The 18,454-nt window shown below is 45.4% G+C and overlaps 1 protein-coding gene across 1 annotated transcript in view; it reads left to right on the top strand.

The window, feature by feature from the left end:
- Positions 1-18,454, top strand: part of LOC308244174 (maestro heat-like repeat-containing protein family member 1) — a gene marked incomplete at both ends in the record, with an annotated part of 86,292 nt that overhangs the window by 37,422 nt on the left and 30,416 nt on the right. The window contains 14 exons of the mRNA XM_080660160.1: positions 1,485-1,601; positions 1,829-1,873; positions 2,733-2,877; positions 3,556-3,599; positions 4,333-4,492; positions 4,977-5,029; positions 5,612-5,719; positions 8,988-9,104; positions 12,733-12,855; positions 13,181-13,333; positions 14,053-14,178; positions 14,538-14,617; positions 15,170-15,305; positions 16,765-16,854. Of these exons, the coding sequence (XP_080516286.1) occupies positions 1,485-1,601; positions 1,829-1,873; positions 2,733-2,877; positions 3,556-3,599; positions 4,333-4,492; positions 4,977-5,029; positions 5,612-5,719; positions 8,988-9,104; positions 12,733-12,855; positions 13,181-13,333; positions 14,053-14,178; positions 14,538-14,617; positions 15,170-15,305; positions 16,765-16,854 (1,497 nt within the window). The remainder of the gene's footprint in view (positions 1-1,484; positions 1,602-1,828; positions 1,874-2,732; positions 2,878-3,555; positions 3,600-4,332; positions 4,493-4,976; positions 5,030-5,611; positions 5,720-8,987; positions 9,105-12,732; positions 12,856-13,180; positions 13,334-14,052; positions 14,179-14,537; positions 14,618-15,169; positions 15,306-16,764; positions 16,855-18,454) is intronic.

Below are 18,454 nucleotides of genomic sequence, written 5' to 3'. Positions count from 1 at the left end.
TCTTTGTCTCTCCTTGTAGCCTTTGTTTTAAAGTCTATTTTGCTACTCCAGCTTTTTTTGTTTTGTTACCATTTTCATGAAATACCTTTTCCATCCCTTTATTTTCAGTCTGTGTGTCTTTTGACATGAAGTGACTCTCTTGCAGATAGCATATGTAAGCATCTTGTTTTCTTATCCATTCAACCATCCTATGTCTTTGGATTGGAGCACTTAATTTATTTGCATTTTAAGTATTTGTTGGTAGATATGTAGTTATTGCCATTTTATTATTCATATTTTTTATATTCCTTTCGTCTTCTCCTTAAAGAAGACCCTTTAACATTTCGTGTAATATTGGTTTGGTGGTGATGAACTCCTTTAGCTTTTTCTTGTCTTGGAAGCTCGTTATCTCTCCTTCGGTTCTAAATGATAGCCTTGCTGGTTAGAGTGACTTTGGTTGTAGGGCTTTGTTTTTCATGACTTTGAATATATCTTGCCAGTTCCTTCTGGCCAGCGAAGTTCCTGTTGAGAAATCAGCTGACAGTCTAGGGGAGCTCCCTTATGGGTAACTAACTTTTTTCTCTTGCTGCTTTTAAGATTCCCTCTTTGTCTTTAGCCTTCTGCATTTAATTGTGATGTGTTTCACTGTGGGCCTCTTTGGGTTCATCTTGTTTGGAACTCTCTGCACTTCCTAAACTTGTATGTCTATTTCCTTGACCAGGTGAGGGAAGATTTCTGTCATTATTTTTTCAAATAAGTTTTCAATTCCTTCCTATTTCTCTTGTCCTGCTGGCACTCCATGATATGAATATTTCTATGCTTGATGTTGTCTCAGAGGCCCCTTAAACTATCCTCATTTTTTTTTTTTTTTGGATTCTGTTTTCTTTTTGCTGTTCTAATTAGGTGTTTTCTGCTACCTTATCTTTCAAATTGCTGATTCAATACTTTGGGAGAAACCATATTTTTTAACAAGCTCTTCAGACAGGACTGGAGACAGCACAGACTGCTTCAGTTCTGGATCACACAGGATAGGGGAACAGGGGAGGAGGGGAGCATTGGTTTGGGGTGCCAAAACCTCTGTGTCCTCACCTGGAATATGAAGGGCCCTCAGGACTTGTGCGATTTGTTCCTGGCTTTTCCTAGGAAGGCCAGACCATGGGACTTTCCTGGATTCAGATTCTCCCCCAATCCAACACTCCTGCTAATATTTATATCTCTGGGGAAATAAGGTGAGGGCAAGGTAAGTACTTAGAGTTCACCAGGAAGGTGGTGGGAGCTGAAGTGGTTAGAACTTCAGGGCAAAGTACAGAAGTGGTCAGGTTTAGTGGCTGCTGGTGTGTCATTATCTAGAACCTGCTGTAGAGTTACACTGGGTTTGGTGTCAGGAGATCTGATCCCCTCACCTGCCTTGGTCCTCTGTGTCCTCCCCTGGAATATGAAGGGTCATACTGACAGTCCCTGACATTCCTTCCTGTCTTGTCATGTGATGGTCTGTGACTCCACAGGTGCCGAAGGTCCTGGTGCACTTCATTGAGATGCTGGGCCAGCATAACTACTTGGCCTTGCCCCAGGGGAACACTATAATCAGCTATATCATCAAGCTCGTGGAGTCTGACCCATCAGTGAGCAGGGGCTGGGCAGGGAGGGGACCAAGGATGGGAGCACACCTCAGGGGATGGAACAAGAGGAAGGCAGGGTTGGGAGCAGGAGGGAAAGAGAAGGGTCCGCCTGGCACATGTGAAGGGTCTTTGGCCTCTAAAACCCTGAGCAGTGAGCCAGGGAAAGCCTTGAACCCAGAGACCTAGCTAGCATTGGTTTTGGATTTAAATCTTTCCTTTTCTTATTCTAGAATGAAGAGGACATCCAAATAATGTGTTCCAGAATCCTACAAATGGTATAAACAGCTAGGGCCAAACAGGCCTCTCCCTTTCCTCCTCCCCTGGCTCCCCTGATCACTACCCTGACCCCCCACCCCGACTGCATCCCACCTTCCCCCTCCATCTAATGCCTTGTGCTGTGTCTTTCACCTCAACCCACCTCCATTTCATTCCACACAAGTGCCTGGGGTTCCACTGAGAAGTGCTCAGTGCTGCAAAAGAGGGTCACTGGCTGTGGATCTGGAAGCCAGAATCTGAGTCCTGATCAGCCAGTTTTCTAGCTGTAAAATCTTGAATAACTTGTTCTCCCAGCTGCAGTTTCTTCTTTGATAAAAGAGGGGGTGATTATATTCCCTGACTATTCTCAGCAACCTCTAGGGACTCTTGGAGGCTCATATGAACTGATTTGCATCAAAGCTGAGGAAAGGGCTGTGGGAGGAAAAGGACTTAAGATTTATTCTCCCTCCCAGTAAGCTCTGCCTCCTGACTTTCAGCATGTCTCTGACTCTGGAAGGTTCCTCAATGAAGGTGATTACAAGTCACACATTCCAAATTTCAAGCAGCCCTCATCTATCAAGTCAACTTCTTCCTGCTCTAATTTTAATCAGGACCTTGGTTATACTTTTCCAACATGGTGTGAGGGGTGGGGGTGGGCGGCGGGGAGAGAGAGAGAGAGCGAGAGAGAGAGAGAGAGAGAGAAAGAGAGAGAGAGAGAGAGAGAGGAGGGAGAGAATGAATATGAATGGGTTAAGGGGGCTCTGTATACCGGCCTCAAATACCCCTCCAGGAAAGGGAGACAAGGTCATGGGGTTGGAGACTTATGACTGGGGCTGATTTGGGGCTTGGCATTGAAATTCTTGCCACATCTCCTGCCAGGTATCTTTGCCCAAACTGGTCAATTTGGTGTGTGAGCCCAACAACACCTTGGCCTTCGTGCCTCTGTGTAAGGCAGCCACACAAATGGCTCTGAAGGCCCGTTCCCTGGGCCAGGTTCCTTACCTCAGCAGCTTTCACTTCAATCGTAAGTACAAGGGTGGGGCAGCCTGTGGAGAGGTGAACATTCAGTCTGTTTGTGGGCATGGAGTGTTGGAGTTGGGGGCTGGCTGAGACATCGCTGGGGAGCGGGTGCAGAGGATGCTGGAGAGGTGGGGGGTTTTAGGTCCCAAGCTTGGGCCATGATGGGAAGAGTAAGGCAAAGGGTTAAGGAAGCAGCTTAAGGCCATTTGGCCTCTTGAATGAAAAGCGCTTGCCTCTCAAAGTCACAGTTCCTTCTTGCCTTTACTCCTCATTATAAAACACTCGAGTCAAGATGTACAAACATTGTTAATTACAAAGTAATGAATACACACACATTCCTGACCCTTAGTTCTTCCTTTGCCCTAACTCTGAGCCTCACTCTGTGCTTACCCCATCCCTGACCTCTAACCCCAGTGGGAGTCAGGGTTAGAGTTAGGATGTCTGTTCAGCATATCACATGGTATGTGTGTGTGTGTTTAAAGGCTGAAAATGTAATGGTTTGTGTTTTAGTATCAATCAAAATGTCACAGCTCCCATGGCATTGGCACTGATGTTCCCTGTCCTCTTTGCTCTTTCTCCTCCTCTGAAGTACTGATGGGGAGCTGCCAGTGGAGGCAGGGGGTTGAGCATCCTGAAGTGTGCACTGACTCTGTCCTCTTCTTTTATCCTCTCTTTAACTTAGCTACCCAGTTCATTTCACCACAGAGACTCCTGACCCATCTTGTGGTAAGTGATGCCAGAATGAGTACTATAGTCATACATTCTTCCATCCACTCATTAGCCCATCCATCCATCCATCCATCCATCCATCCATCCATCCACTCATTTCACAAATAGCTGGTTACTACTTTGACTCAGGCATTATGCTGGCTATGGAATAATGAGATAGGGCCCAGGATCGCAGGGGCCAAAGAGTATGGAGGAGGGACCTGGGAGCATAGTGGTGAGGCCTGGAGATGGGAAGTGGCCATGCGAAAGGCTTAGCCTGTCTCCTATGTGGCCTTATTGTGAGCTGCTCTCTGTTGACCTTGGACAAGCCCACACACCTTTCTGGATCTCTGTTTTGAGTTTTTCTCTTTTAGCCCAGACATTATGTGCTAGACATTATCAACACTTGGAATGACAAAGGTAGACCTGCCCTTGAGGTGTTCGCAGTCTTAGTGGGAAAGACAAGTCTGGGAACAGCTATCTATATTCCAGTGTGACAAATGTACTAATAGATGAATACATAAGGTGCAATGGGATCTTAGAAGAGCAACGGGCTGACATGGTCTCCAGGAGTCAGGAAGGCATCACAGAAGAGGTGATGTTTCGAGAGCATCTTGGAGGATGTAGCAGTTCAACGGGTGGCAAAGAATGGGCAGGCCCTAAGCTCCAGCTCTACCATTCTATGGATTTGCTTTCATTGTCTTTCTTCTCTTCTTTTAAATATTTTCTCTGCCTCCTGCTTGCTTCTCAGATGTTTTCCCGGAAGCCCTACAGGGAAAAGGAGTTTGGTACAAGCTCTCTGAGGCTACTATCTGCCCTGCATCCTATCACTTCTTTGCATCCTGTTATTCACTACAATGTTGGCCAGCTGTGGATGAAGGTGATCCCACAGATGTTGCAGATACTAGATGGTAAGGGGTTGGTTAGGAGGGGGAGGAATGAAGCTGGGGCAGTGGGCAGACTCCAAAAAAGATGGTGTCCCGAGGTGCAGGATGGACCTTTCTTGGGGTGAGGAGAACTGGAGCCAGTCTCTCTGTCCCTTTGAGATGCTAATGGATGGGTCTGCTTTTGGGGGCAATGTTCTGAACTGAGCAGAAACACAGTCCAAAGTTCTGTGGCTTCAGGGTTCCCAGAATGACTCCTGCACTTTCTTATGGGCAGAAGATCAGGGAAGACTGTGGGCTTTGGAAACAGACAGACCAGTTTTATATCCTTGCTCTGACACTGGACAGCTGTGTATATTTGACCTTTGGAAAGTCAGTTGTCTTCTGGAGCCTCTGTAAAGTGGGAGAGCAGTTACCTTGTAGGCTCAGCGCCACATAGTACTTAAATGTTTTCTTCTCCCTGGCTGGCACCTTCCGGTTGAGTGGGTCCCCATGCTCTCTCCTTTCCTAGATCATACTGAGAAAAGCCTGAATCAGGAGGACTGGGAGGACAGGCTATTCCAGGTAAGCACCCCCCAAGACCTCCCTTCCTCCACATTTGCCTTCTTTCCCATCTTCAGGATCTTGAGGGAAGATAGCCCCACGACCCCAGAGAATGAGGCCATGATCAAGGGCCTCCCTGCTCAATCAAACCTCTTTCTGTGGTCCCCTTGCCTCCTGGCCCTTGCATCAGAGTATCTGACTATGTCCTAAGCCTTGAGTCACCTTCCATACCTTACAACCCTATATCAAGGGGGAGTAAGGGAAAGGGCGCTAGTTCTATGTCCTTGGGCAAGTTATTTAGCCTTTGCATGCCTCAGGTTCTTCATCTGTAAAATGGAAGTAAATCCTGCCTTCCAGAATTAAAAAGGATGCTATAGGAGAGGACCTTGTAAATTGGAAAGGGCTTCACACATGTAATTGGCATTACCATCATTTTCACTGTATTTTCATTCTTCAGTCCCAACTCCAACCATGTGTTTCACCTCTTTTTCCATATTTACAGACCATAACCCCTGTCTCTTGCTTCTTCTTGACCACATTTTTGTGGGGCAGAAAAGCCTGCCACTGTCCTTTGTGGTCCTCTTCTCCCTTCTTCTTCCTCAGTTTTTAAGTCAGTCATTAGTGGCTATTGATGATGACAGCTGGCAGGAACAACTCATCAGAGTCATCTTGGAGAGGATACGTTATTTCACTGATGATGGTGATGAGAAGGTGTGTCTGGGTGTGTGGTGGTTGCAAGGGGGGAAGTTCAGGGTGGAGGGTGGTGTGGAGGAAATCTGGGGCTCACACAGGTGGCTGCAGAAATGTGTCTGAGTACAGGCCTTGGGGAAAGAACAAACCAGTGTTCCTGCGTCCTGAGAATCAAGGGGTGGAGAGGACCACAAACTGGGTCACACTGGCATGACAAAAATATCAAAGGGTCTTACATTTGCTTAGCGTGTTAGGCTTTATCAAGAACTTTGCCATCTGTAGTCTTCACGGAACCTCCCAGTATTCTGTAACAGAATGGAGCTTGTACTTGGTGCAGTGGAAAGACTATTGATTTTAGACTCATATTTAAGCACTTAATTCAAGTAATATTTGAGGGCATCCCATAGATTAGGGACTGTGCTTCATGCTGGGGATACAGAGTTGAGGAAGAAATATGGGCTCCTTTCCTCACAGAGTGCAAGGTTGGTGGTGGTGAAGGCCTGGGGTCCTGCCCTGGCTTTTCCACATGCTCCTGGTTTAGTCTTGATAAAGTGTCAACAATAAAGGTTTTTTTTAAAAAAGCCTAAATAACCTATAGCTGTCGTCATCTCTACCTTGAAGCTGAAGAAACACAATCCAGGAGGATTTAGAATCTTAAGCAAATTATTGGGAAAACTGGCACCTGAATCCAGGTTTCTTTCCTTCCTTGTTTCTTTCTCTTTCTTTCTTTCTTTCTTTCTTTCTTTCTTTCTTTCTTTCTTTCTTTCTTTCTTTCTTTCTGTCTCTTTCTTTCTTTCTTCCTTTCTTTCTTTCCTTCCTTCCTTCCTTCCTTCCTTCCTTCCTTCCTTCCTTCCTTCCTTCCTTCTTTTCCTTCCTTCCTTCCATCCTTCTTTCCTTCCTTTCTTTTTTTCTCCTCACCCAAGGATATTTTTATATTGATTTTTCAGAGAGAGTGGAAGAGAGAGAGAAAGACAGAAATATCTGGGAGAGAGAAACACATCAATTGGTTGCCTCCTGCATGTGGCCTGACTAGGGCCCAGGCCAGGGAGGAGCCTGTTACCGAGGTACGTGGCCTTGACTAGAATCATACCCGGAACCCTTCAGTCCGCGGGCCGACACTCTATCCACTGAGCAAAACTGGCTAGGGTCTGTTCCAGGTTTCTTGATTTAGATTCCTGCTTTCCTGTCACCGAGCAATACTTTATTTGGGCTCTTGAGGTTTCCAGGAAAGAGGCCTTATTTCCAAGACTGTTTGCTCTCTAATTAATAACAGTACTTATGAAGCACCTACTGTATGTACATCTTTGTGGTTGGTAGATTAGGAGTACAAGATGAAGCAGCTAGAATTCTGATCTTATTAACTCAGTTATTTAAAATGTGCACTAGCCCTAGCCGGTTTGGCTCAGTGGATAGAGTGTCGACTTGCAGACCGAAGGGGTCCGGGGTTTGATTCCAGTCAAGGCCACATTCCTTGGTGGCAGGCTCCACCCTGGCCTGGGCCCTGGTCAGGGCGCTGCAGGAGGCAACAATTGATGTGTTTCTCTCACATCGATACTTCTCTCTGTCTTTCCCTCTCTCTTCCACTCTCTCTTTAAAAAATCAATGGAAAAATATCCTCAGGAGAGGATTTAAAAAAAAGTGCACTAAATGCCTAGAGCAGAACACACACTGGACTGGGCACAGGGTATCCATGTGAAAACAGACTCTGCCTTCAGGAAACCATCATCTGCTTGAGTGGACAGCCAAGAAAATGGGCAATTATTCTAAGCGTTGTAAGTGTCAGGATGGAAATATGCACTGTGTGCTTGGGAGCATGGAGGAGGCTTGAGGGGGCTGGGCAGAGAAGCTTTGTCAGAGGCGATCCACTGTTTAGGTTTGCTCAAGACTGCTTTGATTTTAGTGCTGAAAGTTCAGTGTCCGGGGAACTGCCTGAGTCCTGGGCAGCCTGGGAAGATGAGTCTCCTGCAGAGGAGTGGATAAGTCTGGGAAGATGAGTAGTCTTTGCCAGTTAAGCAGAAAAGTAGGTGCCTTAGGTCAGGTTTAACTGATGCAGAGCCTAAGGTGAGGATTCTTGTCCAGTGGCTTAGCAAGGAAATGCTCTGCGCAGAAGTTGTGATAGAGTGAAGGACACAGGATAGGGGAGAGGAGAAGCCAAACAAGGACGTGGCCTGATCCCATGGGAGCCCTGGATGGAAACTGCACTGCAGAGTCTATCCTGCCTGGAGACAAGTGAGGGGGGCTTTTGTACCCTCTGCCCCCCAGCTTGTTTGTCATTGGCTCCAGGTTTCCAACATTGGTCCGGTGCAGGGAGGGGAGAGAGAACAATGTAGCTCCCGGGCATCTGGGGTAAGGAGGCCCCAGTCACCTCAGGACAGTTCTCCCCCAAAGGCTGCAGTGAGTAGCTGTTCAGAAAAGTTCCTGCAGCCAGTTGAAGGGGAGGAACCCTAAGGTCTGGGCAAGGCACCTTGAGCATCTGCTAGAGGGGAAAAGATACCCATAGGAGGGGGAGTTAAGGCATTCAGCTGGAATGTCCTGTTTGCCTACTGCCTGAGGCACTGAGAGCAATGGGGCAGAGCAATGAACTGGGTAGACACTACTCCTGAACTCCATTCTCACCTGAGATGTGGGATTGGGGCAAGTTAGGAACTAACGGAACAAATCCACAGACAGGATGAGTGATTATGATGAAGCTCTGAAGGAAGGAAACAGGGTGATGAGCTGGAGAGGGACTGAGGAGGTCAGAGCAGGCTCACTGAGGTGAGAGCTGAAAGATGAGAATGAGACATTTTGAAGAGCCTGGAGAAGAGGGTTCTAGACAGAGAAAATGGGGACTGCAGAGACCCTGAGGTAGGGAGTGGGTGAGTCCACACAGACTGGTATTGCAAGGTAGACAGGACAGTGTGCAGTAAGCAAGCAGAAAGGCCACTGAAATTCAGAGGAGGGAGAAAGAAGAATTACATGAAAGTACTTCTTCAATTATGCAATTTTGATTTTAAAATTATGCAAATTTAAGGAACTTTTTTATTTCCTAGCTGTTATTGGGAGGTATGTGGGTCAGAGAAAGTTCCTGAAGGATGATCCCTAAGAGGCTAGGACATTGGAAAGGCAGCTTTCTCTTCCCTCTAACTTGAACCCCTGCTCCATAGGATCACTGCCTTATCCAGATGCCTCTAGACAGCAAGGGCCAGGGTGGAGGATGGGGCTGTGGGCAATGGTGGTAGCTAGTATTGGAAATGCTGCCCTAACCTCGTTTCAAGCTATGCATGACCCTGCCTCTTACCTTTCCTAGGCTTTTCTCTATAAATTCTTTGGCTTCGCCCTGTGGACCTCAAGAAGCGAGAAACTGGTGAAGATGATGCTCTCCTCCATCCTTCAAACTTCCCATGAAAACCTGCAGGAGAGGGAGGTGAGGCAGAGTGCGTTGGCAAAGCATTTTCAGGTTGAGTCAGGATGGCAAGGTGGCTAAAAGCCTGGGCCTGGCAAACCAGAGCACCTGGGTTAGAATTCCAGCTCAGCCACTTACTAACTATGTGTCCTTGAGCAAGTTACTGAACCTCTCTGTGCCTCAGTTTCCTCCTCTTTAAGATGAGGCTATGGTACCTTTTGAATAGAATATTTCTTTAAAAGTTTTTTTTAATTTTAAATAATTTTATAGTTAGAGAAAAGTTGCAAAAAAAAATCCGAAAGAATTCCTATTGATACTTCTCCCAGATCCCCAACATCTTAATGTTTTTCCATGTTTGCTTTATCATTCTCCTTCTCACACATAAATTACATAATTCATTTATTTACTAACATTATTACTCTATTTTTTGAATCTGAAATGAAAGCTGCAGTCATGAAGCTCATTTACCACTAAATACTTCACTGTCTATTAGCTAAAAATAAAGATATTCTCTTACATAAGCACAGAGCAATGATCAAAATCAGGAAATTAACATTGCTATACCACTGATATCTATTTATAGACCCAGTTTGAAAATCATCAATTGTCCCAACAAGGTGTTTTAGAGCAAAAGAAAAATATTCTTCTTCTTTTTTTTTTTTTTTTTTTTTTTGTCCAGAATCTGATTCAGAATCAAACTGTGCATTTTGTTGTCATTTCTCTTTATTCTTCTTTAATCTGGAATAAATTCCTCATCTTTATCTTTCATGACCTGGACATTTAAAAAATGTACAGATCATTCATGTTGTACAATGTCCCTCGGTTTTGGTTTGTCTCATATTTCCCCATGATTAGATTCAGAGTGTGCATTGTTGGTGGAATACCACAGAAGTGATGTGTGTTGTAGGATGGTTTTGAGGATTAAAATGTAAAATCACTTAGAGCAATGCTGGTGCATAAGCACTCTCTAAGTGCTGATTACTGGTAGTGCTGGTGTCCATGCCCTCAGGCCTCCCTCCCCAAGACCCTTCTCCTGCCAGATTCTCAGAGCATCCATCAGCACCACGGTGAGCAACAGGTACTTACTAAGCCTGAGTGGCAAACAGTATCAATGAGGAGAAAGACATGTACAGGAAGGAAACAGCTAACTATACACAATGGCCTTCCTAAAGGCTACATGAGCAATCATTGTGGCATCGTGGCTGTGTGGGCGTGCTGGGACTTGGGTTTGTTGGGGAGAGTTTAGGAGAAGGTGGGAGGCAGGTATTCCCAGTTGACATAACATTTTGAGTCAAGATTCAGGATCAAGACGTTGGGGAGCACATCTAGAGAACAGTCAGTGGTCTAGTGGGACTAGAGTACAGAGTTCTTTGACAAGGAAGTAAAAGTGACCTCTTGCTAGCACTTGGGAACAGATTGAATACAGAAAATAAAGATAAGAGAGGAAAGGGCATCTGGGATGGTTCTTGGGTTTCTGGCCCAAGGGGGAGGAGAATGGTATCCTTCCCTAAGACCAGGAACCCAGGACAAAAGGGTGAGGAAGTAGATGTACTTAGTTTTTGATTGGGAAGGGTTGGAGTGTCAGATGGAGATGTACAGTAGCATGTAGACCTGGAACTCAAATCTGGGCTGGGTGTCTAGATTTGGGAAACGTATTTTCCCTGTCTGTAAAATGGGGATGATAATATTTACCTCAGTGCATTAGGGTGAGGATTAATGAAGTAACATGTATAAGGCTGGTAAACATTAAGCACTAATGTTCTGATGCTGTCAGTTATGACGATGATGATGATGATGACCAGAATGAGTGGAAGGCATGGCTAAGGGAGGACATAAGGAGAGGGACAGAATAGAACCCCCTTCTGATGCTCCACTAGTCCCTCTTTTCTGAAGAGGTAAACTTTTCCCTTTATCTACTTGGTGTTTAAAAGTCTACAAGTCCCACTAAAATGTCATCCCTCTCGAGGATCTGTGTCCTGGAGGCTGTCACTGTCCTGAGGCTCCCTCCACTCTGTCTTACCTTGCTGCAAAGACTTAATGGTGGCCCTTCCAGCACAGATGAGCCAATTAGCCTACAGCTGGCACCTGCATGTCTGTTTGAGTTTCCTTAGCTCTGTGCCCAGCCATCCTTGTTGAGTAAGCTCTAGGGAGAAACTCAGCTGACAATGAAGTCAAAAGGGCCTGCTATGAGGCAGAGGGGTTAAGTTAAAACTGTTACTGGCAGGAACCACAGCATCCCCAAGTCTTCATGCTTTTGACTCTCTCTAGGTTGTGATTCCCAGATCTATGCTTCCAGCGTCAACGTTAAGACCCACTGGCACTGAGAACATTTCCACTTAGTTGTTTTGCCATGACCTCCCCTTCATCACATCCAGGAACTCACTCCTTTCTCTCTCGCCAACTTAGACAGGCCTCTTTTTCTCCTGCCTGTTTTGGTCAGAGTTACTGCTGTTTCCTGTTCTCCTAAACTAGAAATATTGGCATTGTCTATAAGTCTTCCCTGTCTTCCATCTCCTCTCTGACTAGCTATCCAATCCTGTTGGTAAGGTGCCTGGGATTTGTTCTTTCCTCTGTTCCCTCCTCAGCACAACCATTCTCTGAATTCGTAGTGCATGTAAAGTATTCTCTATTGTGCAAAGTTAGGTTTGATATTACCAAGACTTTGTAAATCTGTGACTCTGATTTTTCTTAATAATTTGCTTCTTGAATTACTTCTTGCATAGATATTTGGTTCTCCACCTGGATTTTTTTGAAGTTTTTACTCTTTTTAATTTTTTTTTGTTTAAAGTATTACACATAGTAGTACATATATCTCCTTTTTTCCCCCATTGACCTTCCCCAAGCCTCCCCTACCCCCTGTCGCATGCCCTCATCCCACCCCACCCCCCGCCCAGTGTCTTGTGTCCATTGGTTGTGCTTGTATGCATGCATACAAGTCCTTCGGCTGATCTCTTTCCCCCCTTCCCCAACACTCCCCAGCCTTCCCACAGTAATTTGACCATCTGTTTGATGCTTTACTGCCTCTGTATCTATCTTTTTGTTCATCAGGTTATAATGTTCTTTATTTTCCATAAATGAGTGAGATCATGTGGTATTTTTCTTTCATTGTTTGGCTTATTTCACTTAGCATAATGCTCTCCAGGTCCATCCATGCTGCTGTAAATGGTAAGAATTCCTTCTTTTGTATAGCAGTGTAGTATTCCATTGTATAGATGTACCATAGTTTTCTAATCCACTCATCTGCTGATGGGCATTTAGGCTGTTTCCAAATCTTAGCTATGGTGAATTGTGCTGCTATGAACATAGGGGTGCATATATCCTTTCTGATTGGTGTTTCTAGTTTCTTGGGATATATTCCTAGAAGTGGGATCACTGGGTCAAATGGGAGTTCCATTTTTAGTTTTTTGAGGAAACTCCATACTGTTCTCCACAGTGGCTGCACCAGTCTGCATTCCCACCAGCAGTGCACGAGGGTTCCTTTCCACCTGGATTTTAAATAGTTCAAATGTGGAGGACCAAATCTGCCTTCCATTTCTTTCCTCTCCTTTTCCTCCCCCTTCCTCACTGTATATCTTGCTCGTGGGGGAACAGAGCAGGAGTCTGGCTCACCCTGACCTGTGGCATGGGGTTGTGGCTCTCTATGTTACAGGGCATTGCTGTGGCGTTCAGCATCGTGTCCAGGAAACATCTGAAGACAGTCCTGGAGCAACTGCAAGTGTATAGTGCTATACTCACTGACAGGGACTCATCGTCCATCCTCAAACTGGCAAAGGTGATGTCACTCCCAGGGGGCTCTACCAGCCTCCCATACAAAGCCTTCCAAGGCATCCCCATCACCCCAGCCTACAATTTCTCTGAGGCCCTGTGAGTCATCTATACCCGTAAATGCTTCTCTTTCCCTTTAAACAACTGTGGGAAAGTTGCATTCTCGCTCCCTTTCTCTTGCTCCCTTGTGTCCGCACTTCAGGCCCTGGTATCACCAGCTACATGCCCACCCTGTCCCCCAAGATGCTCACCATTCCACAGTCCCATCTTCTTCCCCACATCCTCTGAGCAACCTTTTCCTCCCTGAACCTCGGTTTCCCCTTCCCCTACAGGAACATCAGCAAAGGGAATGGGTACTTGTCTGTAACACCATCTACTTAAGCTATAGCAAGATTATTTTAGGGAGCAAGGGAGCTATTTTCGTGCATTTAGATGCCATCCTGGCCTTGATCCTGCAACACTACCACAACTGCATTTTGGAAAAGGTACTTCCTGCTTACTCTACTTCTCCAACATCCCATTTCTACCATCTCCTCTCTTACCGCCCAAGAAAAAGATGCCTGGCCTTAAATAGGAGTCAGGGGCTAGTGCAGTGACTTCTCCCACATATTAATCCTTTCACTTAATCCTCCTACTCTGAGACTCTAATTGGCCCAAGGAGGAGACCACAGTAACTTTAGGCCTGTTGAAATGTGTCTCCTTCCCTGCTGACATAGCTACGTAACGTGCCATTGAGCTCTTCACTGCCCTCTCTGATGAAGGGATGAGTAAAACCTCAATTCCCTAGTATTCATAGGAAGAAGCATTCAGGAGAGGCAGAGGAGCCCCATACTGTTTTCCTGCATTTGCTATTTGTGCAAAACATGGGTCCCCAGGGTCAGAGAAGGATACCTTTCCATTCCCAACTCAGACATCCTTCGGTAGACCTTGTTCAAGGGAAAGACAATACCTTGAGAGACCAGGAAGCTTGATCTATGCTAATTTAAGAGTTATATGAGGGTGGCTTCAGAAGGGGGTTGGTGAGAGGGGTGGCTCTCTCCACCGCAGGGATGCACTGGTCTACCATCAGAGGGAAGATGCAGAGCATCAGCCTAAGGAAGGCTAAAGAAGGCTTAGGTCCTAACCCCCCAGACTGTGTAGATAGTGTGCCCTGGCCCAGATCCATTCCCACCTTGGAGATCCCTGAGCATACTGGTTCATTCAGGATAAGGACCTGAAGCTGGATTACCTGAATGCCCTCATCATACTGACAAAAATCCTGGGCAGTCAGCAGCACGTGGCCTTTCAATTCAAGTTCCCCCACAAGCTAGCAATTGTAACCTTCATGGCGGTAAGTATCTTGCAGGAGGATGGAGGAGGGAATGCAGAGAGGAGGGAGGATGGGTCCACATCGAAAGCACTGGTAGCACTCCTAGGCTAGGCCTGAAGGTAGAAGTCCAGTGTCCTTTTCCTGCCTCAGTGTTCCCTTTCCCATCCTCAAGGCGGGGGTGAGTACTGTAGGGAAGGTGTGGTTGGGAGTAGGAGAGAGGTGCTGTCCTCAGAGTCTTTGGAAGTCACTAAAAATTCTAAATTCCACCTTCTTATGAACATAGCCTGGAGTGGGAGGAGGCAGAGGCAGACAAGAAAAATATGTTCACCACCCTCGTGTGTGTGTGTGTGTGTGTGTGTGTGTGTGTGTGTGTGTGTCAGGATCTAATCAAGGAGGAGCCATTGAACTCCATTTCCAGCCCTATTAGACAGAAGGCAATGAACATCATCAATAACTTCAGGTAACAACATACCACCCACTCTGTCTTCCTTGACCTGGTTCTATTGCAGCTCGTTATTCCCTAGTTGATCCCCTCCTCTTATTTTCTGCTTCATCTTCTAGCATAAGGGAATAGTAGACATTTACTGGACAATATCTGCCACTTCTTTTTGCCAATATTTCTAATGGGATTTTCAAAGCACCTGGTAGAGATGGCCTCTCCTATCTCTATAGGCACTTGCTGTTAATTCTGCCCCAGGCGTCCTTTGCTTTCAGTGCTGTCTCTGATAGGCACCTCCATCTCCATCACTGATGTCCCATTCTCTCAAAATATCAGTACCCTTTCCTGCAATAGTCATGCCTCTTCTCTTTCCCTTAGTTCTTTTCTTTCCATCTTCCTGGCTCTTTTCACCCTTACTTACGTTTCCTCCCTTTCTTCTTTTAATACCCTTCCTTCTGATATCTACCTCTTTCTTGCTCCCACTTATTCCTCTGTCTCCACCTTCTCTTTCTATAACCTTCTCAGTTGTTATTCCTGACAACACTGGTTACACTTCTTCTCCCTGGATCTTAGGATGCTCAGGCCCCTCTTAGAGATAGAAGAAAGAGTAGAGCTACTCAGCACATGCTTCAAGAGTGTGTTCTGCCTGCCCTCCATAGAAGTTTTGCAAAAGGAGGCATCTAGTCCCAAGGAGGGCCAAGCCAATGTGGTAAGTAACTCTTCAATGTTTGTCTCTTTGGTTTTATTTTTTAATTTTTTAAGAAGATGGGAAGGATAGGTTTGGCAGTTTTATGTAAGAGTCTTCTGCCTTCCTTAATAAAAAGAAGAAATCATTGGAAGCCCTCCTGTGAAGAAGAGGTTCCTGGATCATGTAGTCTGAACTCTACTCCTGAGATCTAACTTCCTTCTTCTACCCATTGATTACCACTGCCTCCACTTTAACACTCTGGCCCAAAGGCAGACACTTGATCCTTCCCTTTGTAACTGCTATGTGATTGAAACCACACTAGAAGGTTCAGATATGATTTGACTAAAGTTTTATAGGTAAATAAAGCCAGGGAATCCCAGGAGCAAGAAATCAGAGTCTATTTCTTATAGGGCCTGCAGTGTTTCCTTGAGCAAGAAAAGAGGGATTCAATTTTTTTATTTACATTCACATGTTTAATTCCTAGGAATTCTTTCATGAGTTCTGATTACACCTTTATCTTGCCTGGTTGTTCTTCTTTTATTGATGCCTTAGGCTCTTGAATTTTTTTTGAAGCTATTAAAAAGAATTTAAAAATACAAGTTTCTACTATTTACTGAATTAGCTTGATTTTCTTTAAGGTCAGTTGGTTTGTTCACCTTGGGCATCCTTTTCATCAGATTTCTGGTAATCCTTATTTTTTAGTTCATAGTTATTTTATGTAGGAAAGACTGGTACATATAGAAAAGGTGGAGGTGGGTTTTCTCTGGCCTTCCTCGGTGTAAATCTGATTCGGATGAGGAGGGTATTTTGACAGGATTTCCTTGTGTTTGGAGCAAGCTGGGAATTCCAGCTGCCCAGGAAGAATAGCTTTACACCTTTGTAGGTTTCTTCTGAGTACTTTATTCCAGTGAGAGCTGCCTTTCTTTTTCTTTCCCCTACTTTTCGGTTTTAGTGGCTGAGATCTACGACAATGTTGCTCTGGTTCTCCCAGCAGGACCTACGTTTAGAAGCCCTCCTTGGCAGATCACCTACTCTCTTTATAAGGCTTTGGGCAAGGCCACTTGGTTCATTAAAGGGTCAGAGGGAGAAACCCACTGTCCTAGCTTTTGTGAATCAGTTGCTCTGCAGACAGAAAGCTAGGCCAGTCCTCCTCCCACCTGGAGCCAGCCAGCCTGTCAGTCTTGGCTGCTTACTGAAGCTGTATCCCAGGGGTTCAGGGAGTGGGGATGGAGAAGGCAGGGTAGCTATGTTGCAGGGGAACTCCAGGACACACTACAAACCAGGCAGACATTTGTGCTCTGCAGAAATGACAGAGGGATTTATTCAAATGAATGAAGAGCCAGGAGTGCTTGAAATGTAGGGGAAGTTTTTGGAGCAGGCTTTCTCAAGGACGGCTGGGAGAGCCAGAATGCTGAACAGTTTAGAAGGAGGGTTGGGGCTGACAGGTTGGCATTTGTTTAAGTTCCATTTCCCCCCTCAGGATCTGTTTAAGGAGACCATGCAATCCCTCCTAAGACTAATGGAGACACTTATTGTTGAGATGCCCACCCGGATCCAGAACTGCTTGCAGGTCAGTGGGAAGAAGCCCCCGAACGTTGGTGTATTCATTTCCTAGGACTGTCATAAATAAATACCACATGAAGTGACTTCAAACAACAGAAATACATTCTCTCTCAGTCATAAAGGACAGAAGTCCTAAATCAAAGTATTGGCTGGTTTGGTTCCTACTGGAAGCTGTGAAGGAGAATCTGATTTATGCATCTCTCCTAGCTTCTGGTAATTCCTGGCAACCCATGGTATTGCTTGGCTTGTCGACATAGCATTCTAATCTGTGCCTCCATTTATTTTCACAGGGCATTCTTACGTGTGTGTGTGTGTGTGTGTGTGTGTGTGTGTGTGTATGTGTGTGTGCTTTTTAAAAACATGTTTTTATTGATTTCAGAGATGAAGGGAGAGGGAGAGAGAGATAGAAACATCCAATGATGAGAGAGAATTATTGATCCACTGCCTCCTGCACAACCCCCACTGGGGACTTATCCCACAACCCGGGCATGTGTCCTTAACTGGAATCGAACCTGCACCCTTCAGTCCGCAGGCCACAGTCTATCCACTGAGCCCAACCAGCTAGGGGTCTTAATAAGGACAGCAGTCATTGGGGTAGGACCCACAAATCCAGTATGAACTCACCTTAATTTGAATCATCTGCAAAGACCCTATTTTCAAACAAGGTCACAGTCTGAGGTTCTGAATGGACATGAATTTGGGGTGGGGGGAACACCATCAACCTAGTACAGTTGGGAACAGACCAGGAAAACAGTCTAGGCTAGGGACTGTTTATTTTCACAGTAAGAAAAACTAAGAGGTAGAACTGCTGATGAAGATTGGGTGCAAAGGTTTTAGGGAAAGGATAATAAGGGCTAAGATCTAATAGCTAATATTGGTCTTGGCTTTAGAGGAGAGAACTTCCTCCTTCTCCCCCTTCAGCCATAGCTGTGGCCAGCTTCTCTCTCAGCTGCCCACTGCTCCCTCATAGCAGTTAAAAGTTTAAAACACAGGCTTTGGACTTCCATACACGATGGTTCCAGATCGTGGCTCTGATGTTTGCTGTATGGTCTTGGGAAGTTATTTAACTTCTGTTTGCCTCAGTTTATCCCGGAAAATGGAATGACAGATAGTACCTAGTTAATACAGTCATTTGGTAATCCAATGAGATGTTCACAAACTGCTTGGCTCAAAGAAGTGAGGTGCAGGTGCAAATGATTTGTCCATTTTAAAATTGTCTTTTTATGGACTTGATTTACTCTATGCTAATGTCATTGTGATACTTTGGCTTTCTCCTGAAATTGCTATTCCCCAATTACCACAGGAAGTTCAAGATTTCTTTGCAGTTCCTGTTGTTATTAAAATACTAGGGGCCCAGCACGCAAAATTGTGCGAGACCCGGTACCCTGCTGTCGCAGCGTGGGACTGCCCTGAGTCCCGGAGTCCCACCCCACGGGGCCGGGGCTGCACGGAACTTCCTCCAGTCCCGCTTGATTATATAAAGATTTACATAATTTAAAACTTACTAGCAAAACCATGTAAAGTTTTACTCGGAGAATTTTTGCTCCAAACTGATCCTCTTAACCTCATTCCCACTTACCCAACAACCATTTTCATTAACTTCTGGT

The sequence above is a fragment of the Plecotus auritus genome, assembly GCF_963455305.1.
Source record: "Plecotus auritus genome assembly, chromosome: 3".
NCBI lineage: Eukaryota > Metazoa > Chordata > Mammalia > Chiroptera > Vespertilionidae > Plecotus > Plecotus auritus.
The sequence above is the reverse complement of the archived record's forward strand: the minus strand, read 5'-3'. Positions and strand labels throughout refer to the sequence as shown.